The 17,154-nt window shown below is 50.2% G+C and overlaps 4 protein-coding genes across 4 annotated transcripts; 2 read left to right on the top strand and 2 right to left on the bottom strand.

Annotated features, from left to right (window-relative positions):
- Positions 1–5: 5 nt before the first annotated feature.
- CGGC5_v009382 (uncharacterized protein) lies at positions 6–1,430 on the bottom strand (the record flags this gene model as incomplete). The annotated part of the gene is made up of 1 exon (XM_032035511.1): positions 6–1,430. One exon carries the CDS (start codon positions 1,428–1,430, stop codon positions 6–8), a length of 1,425 nt encoding a protein of 474 aa, XP_031885377.1.
- A 1,041-nt stretch (positions 1,431–2,471) lies between these two features.
- CGGC5_v009381 (LysM domain-containing protein) lies at positions 2,472–4,500 on the bottom strand (the record flags this gene model as incomplete). Its single annotated transcript, XM_032035512.1, has 5 exons — positions 2,472–2,546; positions 2,615–2,630; positions 2,688–2,784; positions 2,878–4,277; positions 4,358–4,500. The coding sequence occupies 5 exons, from the start codon at positions 4,498–4,500 to the stop codon at positions 2,472–2,474; spliced, it is 1,731 nt and encodes a 576-aa protein (XP_031885376.1).
- An 814-nt stretch (positions 4,501–5,314) lies between these two features.
- KTXA-5 (Killer toxin subunits alpha/beta) lies at positions 5,315–10,970 on the top strand (the record flags this gene model as incomplete). The annotated part of the gene is made up of 9 exons (XM_066152161.1): positions 5,315–5,317; positions 5,523–5,781; positions 5,905–6,160; positions 6,213–6,641; positions 6,700–6,763; positions 6,819–9,933; positions 9,999–10,390; positions 10,453–10,677; positions 10,740–10,970. 9 exons carry the CDS (start codon positions 5,315–5,317, stop codon positions 10,968–10,970), a joined length of 4,974 nt encoding a protein of 1,657 aa, XP_066008360.1.
- A 2,414-nt stretch (positions 10,971–13,384) lies between these two features.
- ywtG-0 (putative metabolite transport protein YwtG) lies at positions 13,385–15,776 on the top strand (the record flags this gene model as incomplete). The annotated part of the gene is made up of 5 exons (XM_032035515.1): positions 13,385–13,781; positions 13,871–14,006; positions 14,061–14,311; positions 14,376–14,807; positions 15,064–15,776. 5 exons carry the CDS (start codon positions 13,385–13,387, stop codon positions 15,774–15,776), a joined length of 1,929 nt encoding a protein of 642 aa, XP_031885382.1.
- Positions 15,777–17,154: the final 1,378 nt, after the last annotated feature.

Raw genomic sequence — 17,154 nt, 5'->3', positions numbered from 1 at the left:
ATTATTCAAACACCAGTTCCAGATGATCCGACTGGCTTGGGTCCCATCATAACTCGTGGTGGCTGGGCTCTCATAGCGCTGCCCACAAACCTGTCCACGCTCCAGCTCCGCGCCTCGTCGTCCTTGGTCGAGACGAAAGCATGGTGTTTGCTTTTCTGAGCGGCCTCCCAGAGTCTTGCCATCGGGTAATCGTTCTCGTGAAAGCGCCGCGCCTCGTAAAACTTGTTGACAAGTTGCTGCAACCGAACGCGCATGTAGCCTCTGTAGCCGCTGGCTGGCTCTGTCGAGTTCGACCCCTCGCTGGCGACAGCAGGGGCAAGTGTCTCCTTCGATTCGTCGTAATCGGGCTCGACTGCCCAAACCCACATGTCGTCGACCAGTCCACTTCCAGAGACGACTGAATCCACGCTGGCTTTGTCCACAACCACAAACACGTTCTGGAGGATGCCGTCCGTCAAACCGCCACGTTCAGCCTGCGTGCTTGCGGTGTCGGTCCCCCGTTCCTGCCTCTGCCTCTTAGGCGCTCGGTCTCGAATGGATATGAAGTATTCACGCAGTTTCTGAAACTTGGCAGCGCGTTCATCGTCGGCCTTCTCATCAGTACCCTCTTTTTCTCTGCCGCAGTCCTCGTTGTTCTTCTCGTCCTTTGTGTCATCGTCTGCAGTGATATTCGCGGGCCACTGAAGCCTTTGCAACCTCCACATGTTGTTGATGGCACTGCTCCCTGCCCCGATCGCATCTCGACCATGGAAGAAAATCCCGTCTCGACGACACATATAGTCCTCAACGTCTTCGTCGTCGGCAAATGCTTCAGGATCGACAAAAATGCCATATCCCCAATGCTTCTCGCCCTTTTCCTCATCCCATAGGCGCCTCACCCAAGGAGCCGCCCTGGCCAGAATAGACCTTTCGGCTTCTTGCTTCTGCCTCGCCCTCCACGCCTCGTTCTCACGCCGCCAGTGCTCAGCAAAGGCATTTTCGATGGCCTTCTCCTCGTTTTCCGCGTACAGGGGATGCCGCATCGCCTTGAGGCGTTTGTCAGCTTCATTGAACTCTTCCTCGGAAACACGATGCGGCCCGGATATCAGTCCGTGAGCCAAGGTAACCTCGTGCTCTTCGTCAGACGAGATTTCCAGCCAGTAGCGGTTCTTGAGCAAGGCGACTTCAGTCGCAGACAGCTGTGCTGGGGTCTCTGCCGCGCGCTTGAGTAGGTCCTCCTTGCTGAGTGTGGACGACTTTGCAATGTTGGTAGCTTGAGTGTCAGGATCCGGGAAATCGAGAATACGCCGCTGGTCTTGGGCAGCGAGTGTCGGCGAGCCTTCATCTTGAGATGATATGGATTTCTCCCATTCTGGAAAAGACTGGATCAGGTCATCGGCGTTGTCGAGCTTGCGGATGACCCGCATGAAAGATCGGATTTGGTTATCCATGACCGCAGAGGATGGTGTGAACAACAGCAGGTAGCGACTGAGAGGGGATGAATGTGCTCAATGATCTGAGCAGCGGAGAAATAATAATGGAAGTTGTTCCATGTCGTGGATGTAAGTTGGCAAACAAAAGGTCCCTTGAGGCGCTCGACTGAAGAGCAGTGAGCCGGGCCGCTATCCCTGCAGCCTGCAGGTACCGATGTACTACGCGGCCGCTATAGTAGTTCGTCGGGAGGGTGTGATTTGCCCCGCCGTTAGCGTGCTGTACGGGGCCATGGGTATCTAACGCTAGTGGAAACCTCCCTGAACATTCCCGGGAATAACCTGTTGGCCGTCGAGCGTATTTTGCTGCCTAGTCCGTCCCCTCTTCGACCCTGCCAAATCTTGTCAACCGCATAGTTCGGGGAGCAGAGACTGACTATTATGCCTACTTTGTCATCATACCTGCTTTAAACGAAATAAGTCATGTTGTGACTTGTGATTAGAGAGGCCCGTCTATGTAAGACATAGCATGTCATATAAAGCTAGTAATACGTAGAAACCACGACGACGAGAGACGACGACGAGAGACGACGACGAGAGACGACGACGACGAGTCAGACGACGACGAAAATGACATAGATAAAGACAACAAGAACGGCAGGTAGGGGTCAATAATAAGGACTATGTGTATATAGCCGTAATAGTACAAGAAGAAGAATTAATTCCAAGAGAAGACACTAATGTGTACCCAGAAATATCAACAACAAGAAGAGTTCCGCAATTAATGCTAATGTAAATGAACAAAAATCCAACTCGATGAGCTCCTGAAAGGTCAACGGTCCTAAAACGATTCAATCGCAACACAGTGACGTGACCGCTTATGAACACTCGTTGGATTCAGTTCCTATGCAGTAAGCATAGTCTGCCAACAGCCCTTGACACTCGCCGGCCGTCGTGTTCACCGCTGGATTCATCTGATAGAAGCAGGCAAGAGAGATACCGGCGTTATTCGCCATGTCAGCACAATAGACGTTATCTGACTGAAGAACCCAGTCATCACAGTCAGCAGGAATGCCCGTTTGCGTAGGCCCTGGGGCGGTTGCGGACGATGCGCTTGTAGTCGTCGCCGTGGCAGTGCTGGTTGCCGTTGCTATCGCAGTCACCAATGCTGTTGTGACTGTACCGGTTCCTTGCGCCATACATACGTAGTCGCCGGCAATTCTGGGGAAATACACGTCAGCGGTCAGTCTTCTCTTTCCCATGATCAAGGTCACTTACAGGCCGGAGCAATCTGTCTTCACATCTGGATTCCAGGCATACAGATTATCAACTGAGACTCCCCATCGATCCGCAATGTCGGCGCACGTGTCGTTTTCTATGAGCAGAAAGGTCAGCTGAGGAGCTACAAGGGGTAACCCAAAGTGAAACCATGTGTGCTCGAGTTGTAGCAGTTACACGTGAGACTTACCAACAACGAAGTAGAAGTCGGCACATCCTGCGACCATTCCACTTTGGTAAGGAGTCGGTGTCGGGTTGTAGCTGGTGACTGTCACGGGGTATGCTGGTACAGAGCTGACGGTGTAAGAGACCCAAGTCGTCGAGTTGCTTGCGCCTGTCGTCTTGCCAGTGGTGTTGACTGGCGGGAATGTCCACGCCTCGATCGTCGAATACGTGGTGGCGTAGCAGCTCTCCGAAGCCGTGGTAGTCCCGCCAATACAGGGATTCGCCGAGGTCGAGCTACCCCCATAGCCGGCATAGGTCGAGATATCACCCACTGGCTGTACGCAGTAGCTGTAGTCTAAGTACAAGTTGTTGCAGGAGGTACTGTTGATCTCTGGGTTGAGGAAGTAGAAATCTGCCAGCGAGATGCTGTATATCTGCGTGATAGAGGCGCATGTATCGTCGTCAGCAACCTGATAGTACTTGCTACAGTTGGTGTTGGTGCCCTCGACGATATTGGTCGGCACAGGGGCTGTTGTCGCCGTTGCTGCCGCCCCTGTCGCCGAGACTACCGGCGTCTCCCCAGGGTACGTGACGCATATCTGGTTCCCGACGAGAAGTTCGAGATTCTCACAACCGTTACTGATATCAATGTTCCACGACACGAGTTGGGCAATGGAGAACGTCCCATTAGACGCCTCGGCCAGGTCCCAGCATGTATCGTTCTGTTGCACCGTGTACACTTCACAGGTGTGAGGCATACAAAGCGAGGTGCCAGCTGAGGGGAAGTCGGTGCAGCCGGCCTCCAAGTTGTTGAAGTATATTAATTCGCTGGTAGATACTTGTTGGGAAACGCTTATGGAGTGACAGTCATCACCTGCTTGAACCGTGTAGTTGCTCACGCAGGAGTTGGAAGGCGTGGCAGAGGCTGTTGTTGTTGCTGTAGCCGTGGCTGTAGCATTAACGTAAAGAGGTGTTGGCGATGTAATGGGATAGCCAGTGGCCTGGCAAGACGAGGTCATGGATGAAAAGTTGGATGCCAGCTCATCATCGTAGACCATGGCACTGCCCAGCTGGATCTGGTATGTCCCGAGGACGCAGTCGCTGCAGACTTCGTCGGACGCATTTCCGCTTGCCCAAGAATCGAATATTGGCTGGCAAAAGTCACCTGTGCTTGCGTCACGTCGACATGTGTAGTTGTATGCCCAAAGTAACACATCGACCGTAGCAGTGATGGGATAGGTCATCCCCTCAAGCACCATGGTGTCCGAGGAACACGCATCTGCCTGAGCAATGCGTTGTGACTCAAGCGACTGAAGGCAGTCCGAGTTGCAGAGCTCCGTCAAGTCATCGCTGCTAGGGAAGTAGCCGCCAAAAGCGATGCTAGGAAGGTTTCTGTCACAGGTGACTTCAGTCGTGAATGTTGCACTGTAATTATGAGATTGTCAGTAAAGTGGCTCTTCGTAGACCTTGAATTGAGAGTCATATGACAGACCGGAGAGACTTACTTGCAGTTACTTGAGATGTTGGCTGGCGCAGGTAGAGAGACCGAAATGCTCGTTTGCGAACTGTTACTGCCAACAAAGACTTGTCCAAAGGCTAAGGGAAGCAGGCAGACGCCTGCCAGCAAAGAATATCCCCAAGAGGACATTGTGACCTGAACGACGCTCAAGAAGATGTTGAGGAACTACACGTCAATTGGAATGGGAAACCTTCTCATCCCATCATAAACGTGAATGATAGAATGGACACAACTCGACGTCTCAGGCACCAGCGAGGGCCTTGCCGTGATGGCCACACATATGTTGCATCGCGCGAAGGCATGATTCCCGGCAGCCGCATCAAGCGGCAGTGTGAGCTACAGTCAGGCTTGTAAGAGCAGAATGGAGCCTCATTTCGGCGCCAAGTCGGGAGGATTCATATGTTGGTTCGTCCCGCAGCTGGCCTTACGCGGCATCGTTCGTGACCGGGGTTGTTGACCCTGTTCGAGTAAGCACTTGTCTAGGTTGGGAGCGGGACGCGGGCATTCAAGCTTCTTCCCCTGGTCTGTCTCCACATTCCCCGTCTGCAGTTGAGCGGTCCATCGCGGCTTAGAACAGACAACAAGATGGAGTTAAATTGAAGCTTCCTTTCTCCGGGGCGGATCGGGAGATATTGACGGCAATCCTTTGTAAGTGTGATGCCTAGACGCCGGCCAGCCGGGCTTCCCGCAATCTTCTCTTGCTAGATATCCACACACATGCATGCATTCAGGGCTGGTTCTTCACCAGGCTGTAACTAAACAGTGCAACACCCGAGAAGCATCACCTGAGCAAAAAACACCGAGCCTGAAGCGGATCCCTGAAAGGGACTTTGGTTGTGTCTATGGATGTCGGGCCATTTCAGCTCAGGTGTTATGGGTCCTAGCCGAGGAACCGCGTCGCATGAAAGATGTTGTTACCTATTACTACTTGATATACCTCAAGATGGTATTTGCAATGTTCTCTTGGCTGGAATAGCTGTGTCTCTCCCTCCAGCTTTCTTACACTCTTTTCTAGTAAGGCCAGTAAGATGGCCTCTCCAACGTTGAGATCGGCCTCGGCGTCTTTATTCCTTTTACCACTACTGTTTGCTATTATTTTATATGTGTTTTCAGACAACTCAAACGCAAAACTTGAAACCACAACCCACCAGGTTGTCTCAAGCAGAGATGTCTTCAACCTCGAGTCGAATGATTTCAACTTGCCCTACAATATAAGTCAGCTGCGTCGCAGAGCCGACGACGACACGACGACCTGCAAGAAAGGTACAAAGTGCAAGACAGTCGCATGCTGCGGTTCCTTCCAAGGAACAGACGATGGCATCTGCGGTTTTGGCCCGGACTTTTGCGGCGACGACTGTGACTCTCAGTGCGATGCCAAAGCTGAGTGTGGACAATATGCCGAAGTACCTGGTGAGTATCTTCTCTTAGCCCTATACCTTACCTCTTCATAGACGAGGAGCGCCTTGTCAATGACGTTCAGAGTATTTTGGTGTTCTTCATCTTAGTGATACTAGATCTGACTTGCGTCTTCAGGAACAACATGCCCTCTTAATGTCTGCTGCAGTCAATACGGCTTTTGTGGCAGTACATCGGAATTCTGCGATGACAAGTGCCAGTCCAACTGCGTGCTGGACCCGGAAGTGCCTTCTGGAGGCTCCAGCAAGAAGGTTCTCGACAACAAAGTAATTGGCTACTACGAGGCTTGGTCAGCCCGAAGGTCCTGCAGAGCCTTCCCGCCCAGTGGCATTCCCATTGACGGGTTGACACACGTCAACTTTGCCTTTGCCTAGTGAGATATCATTCCTCTTCGCTGTAGAACTTGACTAACTCTTTTGTCAAAGCATCGATCCAGATACGCTCCAGGTCACAACCATGGACTCAGCAACACCTGAAAGCCTGTTCGTGCAGACAACCGCTATCAAAGATCTCAAGTCCCTCAGTTCCGAGCTCGAAGTGTGGGTGTCCATCGGTGGCTGGACCTTCTCGGACAACGACACGTCCACACAAGCCGTGTTTCCAGACATTGCGGGAGATGCCGACAAGAGGCAGAAGTTTGCAGACAACCTCGTGTCTTTCATGACGCGCTACGGATTCGATGGCGTTGACCTTGACTGGGAATACCCTGGCGCTGGTGATCGTGGTGGTTCCGAGGTAGACACAGACAACTACGTCCTGCTCCTGAAGACGCTGCGGGAGACCTTCCAAGCATCGCCGCGCGGTGACTATGGTCTCTCATTTACCATCCCAAGTTCGTATTGGTACTTGAAGTGGTAAGTCAGGAAACGATTGGGCGTACTTCGGTTGCGAGCTCCACTAACATGTCACCAGGTTCGACGTTCCCAGCATGCTCAAGTACGCCGACTGGACTAACATCATGACATACGATCTTCATGTAAGTCACAATCAAGAGACACTATGTAACATTGGACCTAACAGCATTATTCCAGGGTGTATGGGATGCCAATAACCCCATTGGAAACATTGTCCAGGCCCATACGAACCTGACGGAGATCAAGCTCGCTGCCGACCTGCTGTGGCGTAACGATGTGCCCCCAGGCCAAGTCGTCCTCGGCCTCGGCTTCTATGGTCGATCCTTTCAGCTTAAGGATACCGACTGCACCAAGCCGGGTTGCGCTTTCAGTGGGCCTGCCAAAGCCGGTGACTGCACGAACTCGGCGGGCACGCTGGCCTACTTCGAGATCATGGATATCATTGCCGACCAAGATCCCAAGGTCGTCTACGACAAGGCGGCCGCGGCCAACTACATCGTGTACGGCGACGACGAGGACATGTGGGTTAGCTACGACGACAACACAACCTTTGCCCAGAAGATCGACTGGGCTAAAGAGGTCGGCCTCGGCGGGGTCATGATATGGAGCGTTGATCAAGATGATACATCCTTCTCGGCACTCGAGGGCCTGCTGGGAGAATCGCTGCCATCCTTCTCGCTGAATCTGGAACGCGCATCAGTAGCCAAGACGGCCGAATGGGCATCTGTCAATGGCCAGGCTTGCAAGGTCAGCGACTGCGTGAGCCAGTACGAGGTTGCTCCCTCGGGCTGGGCCACTGCGCCCAACGGCAAGTTCAGAGATACCTGCGGCAGTGATATTCACGGCTACATGTACAAGCACGTTTATTGCCCGACGAATGCCATGCCCCAATCGTGTACCTGGCGCGGCTCTGGATCGTGTCATGGACAATGCCATGCTGGAGAAACGACGATAACGCATTCCAGTCGAGGATCACAGTACTGTCTAGCCCCTGGAAAGCAAGCGTTTTGTTGCGAGAGCAGTACGTGGGGTAGCTATGTTGATGGATGCGACTGGGCTGACGGCTGCGGTGACTGTCCAGCCGACTCCCCCTATGAAGTAAGCTCGCGGAGCATCTACAAGGCCGTCTTTTCATCGTGTAAGCAGAAGTTCTGCTGCCCTTACGACTTCCAGAACTGTCACTGGGTCGGCAAGGGCACGTGTGACGACAACGAGTGCTCGTCTACCGATGTCGAGGTGGCCCTGGATCCTTCGGGCGACACTGGATCTCTCTGCGCAGGCGGTCTCAGTTCGAGGCAAAAGCCGCTCTGCTGCAACACCCCGGATAACGTCAATCCATTCCTCCCTGTCGACCTTGAAGACTTGTTCCCAACGTTGCCGCCTACCAGCGACGTGCCGGTCTTTGAGCTGCAGCCTCTCTCGTACACCGCTGGAGATGTGGCGGACAATGACGACGCTACGGTGGCAGCCTTCCTGTTCGTCGTCATCGATGGACCGTCAGGCACAGTCTCGAACTTGGACAAGCGTGAGGGAGGTTCTCATTTGCAGTTCCTGACCCGCGGATCACACCATGGACAAGAAGTTCAGTCGACCTACTTCCTTTGCATGGACGATTCGGCCAAGAGTAACTGTGACGACATGCACTTGGGCGGTCTCGAGGGCACAGTTCTGCGTATGCCTGATAACATGGGCTTCGGCAAGTATGCTGTAGCTCATGCAGTACGAGAGACGACACATGACGTCCCCGACAAGCTCATCAAAAGGGGAGCCCCAGCTAATGCCAAAGTCATGGAACTCGAGTACAGTTATGACTTCTCGCGGGTGGCCAAGAGGGACTCTGGCGACATATACTTCCGAGTTGACTACTCTGACACCCACAAGTACTATGAGCAAGTAGTCGAAGCAGCGGCTGCCAAGAGGAAGCGTGATGATGCCGATGGGCATCCCCTTGAGTCGCGCTTCTGGAGCAAGTTGTCTTCGGTTTGGAAAACCATCATCGAGGGTATTCGAACCACGGCATATAACGAGAACACTCAGCCGGCTATCAAGAAGAGCGACTTCACCTCCTTGATTTATGGCAATGATGGCAGTGACAACGATTGCGAGGACGACGGCTTCCTCAAGATCAGCCTGTCAGGTTCCATGAGCAACAAGATGCGATTCGGCTTTACGCTTGTGGGAACCATCTCGCCGACACTGTCAGTCGAGGAGGCGTACGGGTACTTTGACTCTGACCTGTTGATGTCGGCGACATTGTCTTTTGACGGCAAGGGCGTGCTCGACATTAACAGCGGCGACGGTGTAGCGCGCGACATGTTCTCGAGCGCCATCACCAACTTCGAGGCCTCGCAGCCAGGCATCGTGTCCTTCTCACCATCGCTCAACTGTGAGGTGTCATTAAGGGGTTCCGGCGCCATTGACGCTCAGTTTGACGTCGACTTCGAGCTGGCGTCGTCCGAGACGTTGCGCACGAATGCACCGCCGGGGCTTGGAGACTTCTCCGGGGCCGTGAAGGACAAGAGAATCAGCAACGCTGCCACTGGATATCTGTCTGTCCCCGATGACTCTGCTAGTAGCACAAAACGAGCAACTGGCGGGTCCTTCAACTCCATCTTCGCCATGAGCATGGTACTGGAGACTACCATGACGCTTAAGCTCTTCGGTTACGAGACGTCACTGGAGAACGCTGGTGCCAAGTTCACTTCTCGGCTGGTTCACGCCATCAACATCGTCGATGATGTTGGAACAGGGTCCCCCGGAATCATCGATGCGCCTCAGGCCGCGTCCGCCGATGTAGTCCAGACAGGGACCATCCAATCTGGATGGGATGACGGGACCACGCACAACATAGGCAGCGTGGCGAGTCCTGCCGTCGTCTTCACCGGTGGCGAAGAGCCTCCCGAGCGCGAGGCACCCGGTATCAACGGATATGCTGTCTTCGGCGACAAGTCTTTCATGGGGTGTAGCGACAACAGTACGACCGCAGAACTGATTTGCTATTACAACTTCTTTGTTGATAACAGCACTGATGACGACGACACCGACTTGAAACGCAGAGGCTTCGCCGGGTTGGATCTGACCTTCAAACCAGAGCATCTCGGTGATCTCAGCGAACGTGAGAAGGCACACTTCAGACGCCTGGACGAGCGAGCTGCTGGTCCTAGTGGAGGGTCAACTGAGGACTATCCGATATTGGACGCCAACGCTAACGGTGGTACCGCCGATGGCTTCAATTTCCAGTTTCCAACCTATCCCAACGGCAACAACGGAGACGCCCTCGATGCCGAGACTGGTAAGTTGATATGGCCGTGCAGGGTCAGAAGCCGATGACAAGAGAGACTGACGTCGATCAACTAGGTCGCAACGAACGGTGGAGTATCGCCAATCCCAACGACTGTGAAGACACCTCCGCCACCAGTGCTGGCGTCCAAGGCGTGAACTATCAGACGGTAGAGTCGGATCACGTAGACGACCGATCCATCTTCCCGAATCATGCCGCCCAGTTCTTCCAGACCGGACAGCTCGACATGGCTGACAATGAGCCGGGCTTGTCCACGATCTATCAGAGCCAGAACAGTCTCTTCAGCTTCGCCAATCTGTTCAACTACTTTGCCCATGACTACCGGCTTTGGGTACCAGCTAGCGTCGAGGCAGACCCGCCGGCAGGTTCGGCCGCCGAGGCTGTGGCTGATGCCTATGGATCATCCAGTAACCCGGATGTCATGGTCAATCTGGCAAGAGCCCTCAACGTGAGTGGTTTTGCAATCATATGCTCTGGACCATTTTGCTGACTTGGAAACCCGTCACGCAGTCGTTGAAGGGACGAATGTACACGACCGAGGGCCAGGGTGTCAGCGATGACAGTTGGAACACGTGGATGAACAATCCAAGTCTCGCCAACGCCGAAGACGCCCTGTCGTCAATCCGTGCTGTTTTCGCCATGTGGAATTACATGAACGGCATTGCACAATATCGAACGGACTTGTTTGATGGCCGACGGGACGCGTTGGCCGTCTTCGACAACCTGTACGCCAGGGTAAGAACTTTGGCCCCTCTTCAAAGAAAGGCAGACCGCGACTGACCTTTTCCCACTAACAGACGTTCCCCAATCGGCCTGAGCGACTCGTAACGCTCATCGACGAGTTCCAGCCGTTATGGAACCAGCGCGCCGTCAATTTCTCCCGGCGTTATGTCACCGCTCGCCTGGATTCCATGGAAAACACTTACAGGAACCTGCAGGGCACACATGCCGCCCTGGCTGCCAATGTGATCAGCGCCATCACCCGCATGAGGGCAAGAATCCAGACGGAGATTGTATTGGCGGTATAGAGGACCACTTGGGTGAATCCGTAGATTTAATATGTATAATTTGAAATAATATGTACCGATAATTGCTGTTGACTTCCGCTGGCGATGATGTTGACGGCAGGAGGAGTAGTGTGACAAGTCGGCGACGGGGGCCCTATGCAAGGTGCCCCACTACACTTAAGACCCCTGGTGGTACGACGGTCCTAACATGACGTAGAAAGCACAATACTTCCCTGGGACCAACAAAGTAATAGTCAACTATTGGCTAGGTATGTTTGTTTGACTTTCCATATGAGGCATCATTCTTTAGTGGAATAACCCTTTTATCTTTTGCAACGACATGGAGTTGGACGAAGTTGCTGCAGCGCCGTTGAATGTGGCCCGTTAACCTTCTTCAATAGAGACCCCAATTAGTCTTAAGCTTACAGTCCGTTGTATTAACAGCGTCCGCCCCTAACTTTGACCTAGAAGGAAAATTTTCTACTAGCCTAAAACCCCCTAAATTACTCTAAATTTTATACTTTAATGGCTTTAGTTATACGTATATAATATTTAAGAATAAATATATATTAATTAATAGCTTTCAATTAAGTAATTATAATAATCTCTTTTTTATTCTTATATATTATATATATATAAAGCTATTAAGATATAAACTTTAAGGTAGTTTAAAGGGTTTTAAACTAGTAGAAAATTTTTATAATACTAAAAAAAAACCTCTACTTAAAAAACCTCTTAAAATTAGTTTTAACTTTATATTTTAATAACTTTATATATATATATAAGACGTATAGAGCTACTAAGGTATGAAATTTAAGGTGATTTTTTTTTAGTAAAGTGCCCCTTTTTTTTTGCCTTTTTCGGGCTACAAAGTCGGGGGCGGACGCTGTTAATACAACGGACTGTAAGTGCGTACCTAGTCTCCCACCTCGTGGACGAGAAAAACTATGACCTAAAGCTCCATCGAATAGTCCAGACCTGGACATATCTTACTTGAAGGATTTTTATTGGACTTTTGATCATGAGTCCTGCTAACCAGGTAGAATGGTAGAAGCCTTTTTGTTGCTGCCGCACTTGGCGTCTCTGTCGTCCCCGTCGTCCCCGTCGTCCCCGTCGTCTCTATTGTCCCCGTTGTCCTTTTCATTTCTATTGTTCCTATTGCCTCTAGTGCCTTCATACGAACATTCGAACTCAATTGTTTAGGCTTCCAAATACCACTTGAACAGCTCTTCATTAGCAGATTTCCTGATCAATCTTCCCGCATCCATCTTGAAAATGCTAAGATGATTAAAATGATGTCAATAGGTCCAACAGAAGCCAAGCAATGCGGCACAACGCAGCCGTGGCAGGATCATTTAGCGCTTTCTGGGCCCTGCGACAAGACGGCAGGCAACTCTTGACTTCTCTGTGCGTGCCTTGTACCCATGTGAAGAGCCCCTTCCATGTGACGCCAGAGATGGTCCGATGATGGCACTGCACATCTTGCCGTGAGGTCGCTTATTGGATGGCTTTCGGGGAGGGTTGGAGGAGGGGTAAGCGAGCCGGGGTTCGTTGAAGTTGCAGGGGATGATGAGCGTGATTGTGTCGTCGCCCAAATCCTTCCATGTGAGGATTCGGAAGAAAACATGGGTATGATCGACATCGGTTCGGTCAGTAAAGCATATTGTTTGGTTGTAAGTGTTGGTCTGAATGCCGTTGTGTCGGGATGGAGGTGAAGGCGGCTGGTGGAGATGACGTTGAATCTGCAAGGGTCTGGGCCCGTCTTGCTGAATGCTTGAATGGTGGTCCCTGTTGGTGGTCATCCCAGGCGCGGGGGATTGATGCTTGGATGACCCTATCAGAGCTGTGTGTAAGTGAGTTGGTAAGAATACCCGAGTGATCTAAATGCGCCGCAAACCCCCCACATGGACCTCTGAATAACTGCAAATATCAATTGACAGAGCAATGACGTCGTTCAGAATCCTTCAAACGCAGCCTGTCGGACTCCCTGTCGACTGAACCCCAGTCTACCTCGTCTTCGGCCAGTCTGAAGCAATCATTCCCAGGAGCTTTGTCCCACCCCCGCGATCGATCGTCCCTCCTCTTCCCCAGACCATCCACAAGCACTACCGTGTTAGCTTTCCATTCCATTGGCGCCGTCTTCGTTCGTAGTCAGACAGGAAAGTCTCTGCCAGGTGCCTTTAACATGGTTGCTCCCACGAAATGGACTTCTTGGCAGCGTGTGAATACTTAAGAGGCCAAGCTATCCCCAAGACGGGAGGCGTACTTGGCTCTCTTGGAACATCAATCCTTTTCCTCCTCACATTAAATCATCTCGATAACTATTGGTGTTGCCCAGCTTATCCATAAACCGTTCTCGCTTGGCATTACATCCACAGCGTATCAGAGTGCGAGTCCCAACCTTTTCCCGTGAACACCCCGCTCTCGTCTCCGATATGGCTTCGGACCCGAAGCGAGAGAAGATCGGTGACCGGCCATCCTCGGACCGGTCCGAGGCTGAGTTCGCTCACATGGATCACCCCGGACGAGCCTCCGAGGCCACAGCCGTTGATAAGGAAGAGCAGAAACGGCTAGAGGCGTCTCAAAAGCTGGAGAACCCTCTTGGTGACTTTACTCCTGAGCAACTTGGTCGCATGGGTGAAGAGTATTGCGAGAAGCATGGCATCACAGACGAGGCGGACGTCAGAGCGTTCCGCCTTGGCGCCATGATCGCTGGAAACATGAATAAGTACGATACTATGAGAGAGCTGACGGCCCAAGAGCGGGCTGTTCTTGACGGAGAGACTACACACAAATGGCGTAACCCGAAGATGCTTTACGCTGTTGTTGCGAGTAAGTATAACCCATTCTTCACGAGAAGTTTCTTGGCTTCCCAAGAGTTTGTCTCTCGCTTGCTGCTTCCTGACTTACACTTAACACAGTCTGCTCTTTCTGTGCCGTTGTTCAGGGCATGGACGAGACGGTCGTCAACGGGGCTCAGTCTTTCTATAAAAAGCAGTTTGGAATCGGGGGCGAGACTGAGCGGGACACCTGGCTACTTGGTCTCGTGAACTCAGCGTGAGTGCCTTTTCGGCTCGCTTGGAGGAAGACCCATCTGACATTGGATATTAGGCCGTACCTTTGCTGTGCCTTCATCGGCTGTTGGCTTACAGAGCCCATGAACAAGGCTTTCGGACGTCGAGGAACCGTATTCATCTCATGTGCCATCAGCGCAGTCACTTGCTTCGGTCAAGCCTTCGCCAATTCCTGGTACACCATGTTCATCGCACGTTTTCTCCTTGGTTTGGGCATCGGACCGAAGTCGGCGACCACGCCCATCTTTGCCGCCGAGACAGCTCCAAAGTCAATCAGGGGGGCACTCAGTAAGTATTCGAACTTATGAAACTAAGTTGCCATAATGTAAATAAGGGCTAACTCATAAGTCAGCCATGCAATGGCAGCTTTTTACGGCCGTGGGAATTGCCGGAGGTTACGGCGCCGACTTGGCCTTATACTATGTCCCAGACCGCAGCGGCATTACCGGACTCAACTGGAGGTTGATGATGGGTTCAGCTGGGGTCCCAGCAGTTATTGTTTGCGCGTGTTGCTACCTCATCCCGGAATCTCCGCGATGGTACATCTCAAAGGACCGCCACGTTGACGCATACAAATCAATGTGCCAGCTCAGATTCGAAAAGGTCCAGGCCGCCAGAGATCTCTTTTACGCCAACGCCCTACTTGAAGCGGAGAAAGAAACACAAGCCATTGGAAAGTTTAACCGTATTCTCGAACTATTCACCCGAATACGCAATAGAAACGCCATGATGGCGTCGCAAATCGTTATGTTCATGCAGCAATTTTGTGGGGTAAATGTCGTTGGTAAGTCTTTATTTTATGATAAACATATTATTTATGTGTTTCTGAACCCAAAACTATTTTTATTGATTTATTACGACTTTGTTTCGATTTTCTAGGGCTGTTTTGCGTTGCGGGGTTTTGTGGGGGTCATGTTGATAGCTTCGGCTGCTCACCACGCCTTTGTTGAACGAACCAAGCCTTTCCCGGACACAGTTCCTTTACGAAACAAAATCTCGCATTTAAAAATAAGTTCAGCACAAGACTGACTCTTTCAAAGCATACTACAGCACTGAGATCTTTCTATCTGCTTCGTTCTCAGAGTTGAGTGCGCTCTCAGCATCTCTGGGCTTCGGTATCATCAACGCCGTATTCGCGATTCCGGCCTTCTATACTATCGATACATTCGGGAGAAGGAATCTGCTTCTAACTACCTTCCCCCTGATGGCGTTGTGTCTGTTCTTCACCGGCTTCTCGTTTTTCATAGAGACAAACCCGGCACGCGTCGCCTGCATCGCAACCGGTATCTACCTATTCGGCATGGTCTACTCTCCCGGCGAGGGCCCAGTCCCATTCTGTTACTCAGCCGAGGTTTATCCACTGTACATTCGTCCTCTTGGAATGTCTCTGGCAACAGCTACGACATGGTTCTTCAACTTCATTCTGGCTGTTACTTGGCCCTCTTTGCAGACAGCCTTCACCCCTCAGGGGGCTTTCAGTTGGTATGCTTGCTGGAATATCAGTGGATTATTCCTTGTTCTTTTCTTTCTCCCTGAAACCAAGGGTAAGACTCTCGAGGAGCTGGATGCTGTATTCAGTGTACCGACAAGGAAGTTCGCGCGCTACGGACTAGCGCAGTTCTTCTACTTTTGGAAGCGGTACATCTTCAGGCAAGATGTGGGTCCCCCTGCTGTTCCGCACAATAATGCGGTTCAGTATCATAAGAATACTTTCGAGCAGGAGAAGCAGAAGGACGCCACGGCTCGTGTATAATGGAATGTTCGAAACATCTGAGTTCTGACGTTCCCTGAACCCTTATTCAAGCGAGATATATGAGATGTAAGATAAAAATCATGTAATTGTAGCGAGGGTCAATTGTTGTAGGAGAGGATGAATGAGAAAAGTAATGAACCATGATTCGAAACCTCAAGCTTGACGTATGTCCAGGTGGGTCTGGGAACACTTTGAGTCAGTTAGAAAGTTTAAAGAAAACCTTTGAGCAAGGGGAAGATTAGTCCAACCTAACTTAGAAATTAAGATTTGATGAATGCGGTCAGTTGATAAATGAAGAGCCGGTATTCATTCCCGTGGTGCTCATTGTCACTTGCACGTTGTGACCGGCCCCACCACCGGCCCCATGCCGTTCGGGCGGCCGGCGCATGCGAATTATGGGGCACCGCACACCCTGCAACACCTAATCAGCAACTCAGCCGGCATTCATGCTACAGTCCGTTGCATTGACAGCGTCCGCCCCTAACTTTAACCTAAAAGAAAAATTTTCTACTAGCCTAGAATCCCCTAAATTTCACACTTTAATAGCTTTATACGTACTTAATACGTAAGAATGAAAAATATATTGATTAATAACCTTTAATTAAGTAATTATAATAATATTTTTTTATTTTTATATTATATATATATAGAGTTATTAAAGTACAAAGTTAAAGCTAATTTTAAGAAGCTTTTTAAGTAGAATTTTAGTTTTTTTTTAATATTATAAAAACTTTCTATTAGCTTAAAACCCCTTAAACTACTTTAAATTTCATACTTTAATAGCTTTATATATACGTAGTATATAAGAATAAAAATATATTAATTAATAGCTTTTAATTATGTTAACATATAACATTCTTTTATAATAATAATAATAACGCTTAACTTACTTTAATATTCTATATAAAATAAACCAATAACATTTAAGGTATAAAACCTTATATAAAAATACTCTATTTATTACAACTTATAACTATAATATTGATTATGTAATACGTATAGTTACGTAAGCACCTTATGTAATTAGCAGTTTAGTAGGTTACGTTTCAGATTATCTTTCCCCTCACTTTTCCCTACTAGAGGATGCAACCTGCCAACAACAACAAGAGTAATCACAATGCATCAATTCCTTTATTATTCTCGATACGATTAAATGCCTATAAATGCTTAGGATTATTACATTTCATCATAACATAAGCCCATCTATAACCCTATACTATATAGGCGTATATACCACGCCCCTGAATACGCTTATACCTGTGTTAACAAATTAAGTAATTATAACGATATCTTTTTTATTCTTATATATTATGTATAGAGCTATTAAGGTGTGAAATTTAGGGTAATTTAGTAGTTTTTTAGTAAAATACCCCTTTTT

This window comes from Colletotrichum fructicola, assembly GCF_000319635.2.
Source record: "Colletotrichum fructicola Nara gc5 chromosome Unknown KSG_Nara_v1_contig05, whole genome shotgun sequence".
In the NCBI taxonomy this organism is placed as follows: domain Eukaryota; kingdom Fungi; phylum Ascomycota; class Sordariomycetes; order Glomerellales; family Glomerellaceae; genus Colletotrichum; species Colletotrichum fructicola.
The sequence above is the reverse complement of the archived record's forward strand: the minus strand, read 5'-3'. Positions and strand labels throughout refer to the sequence as shown.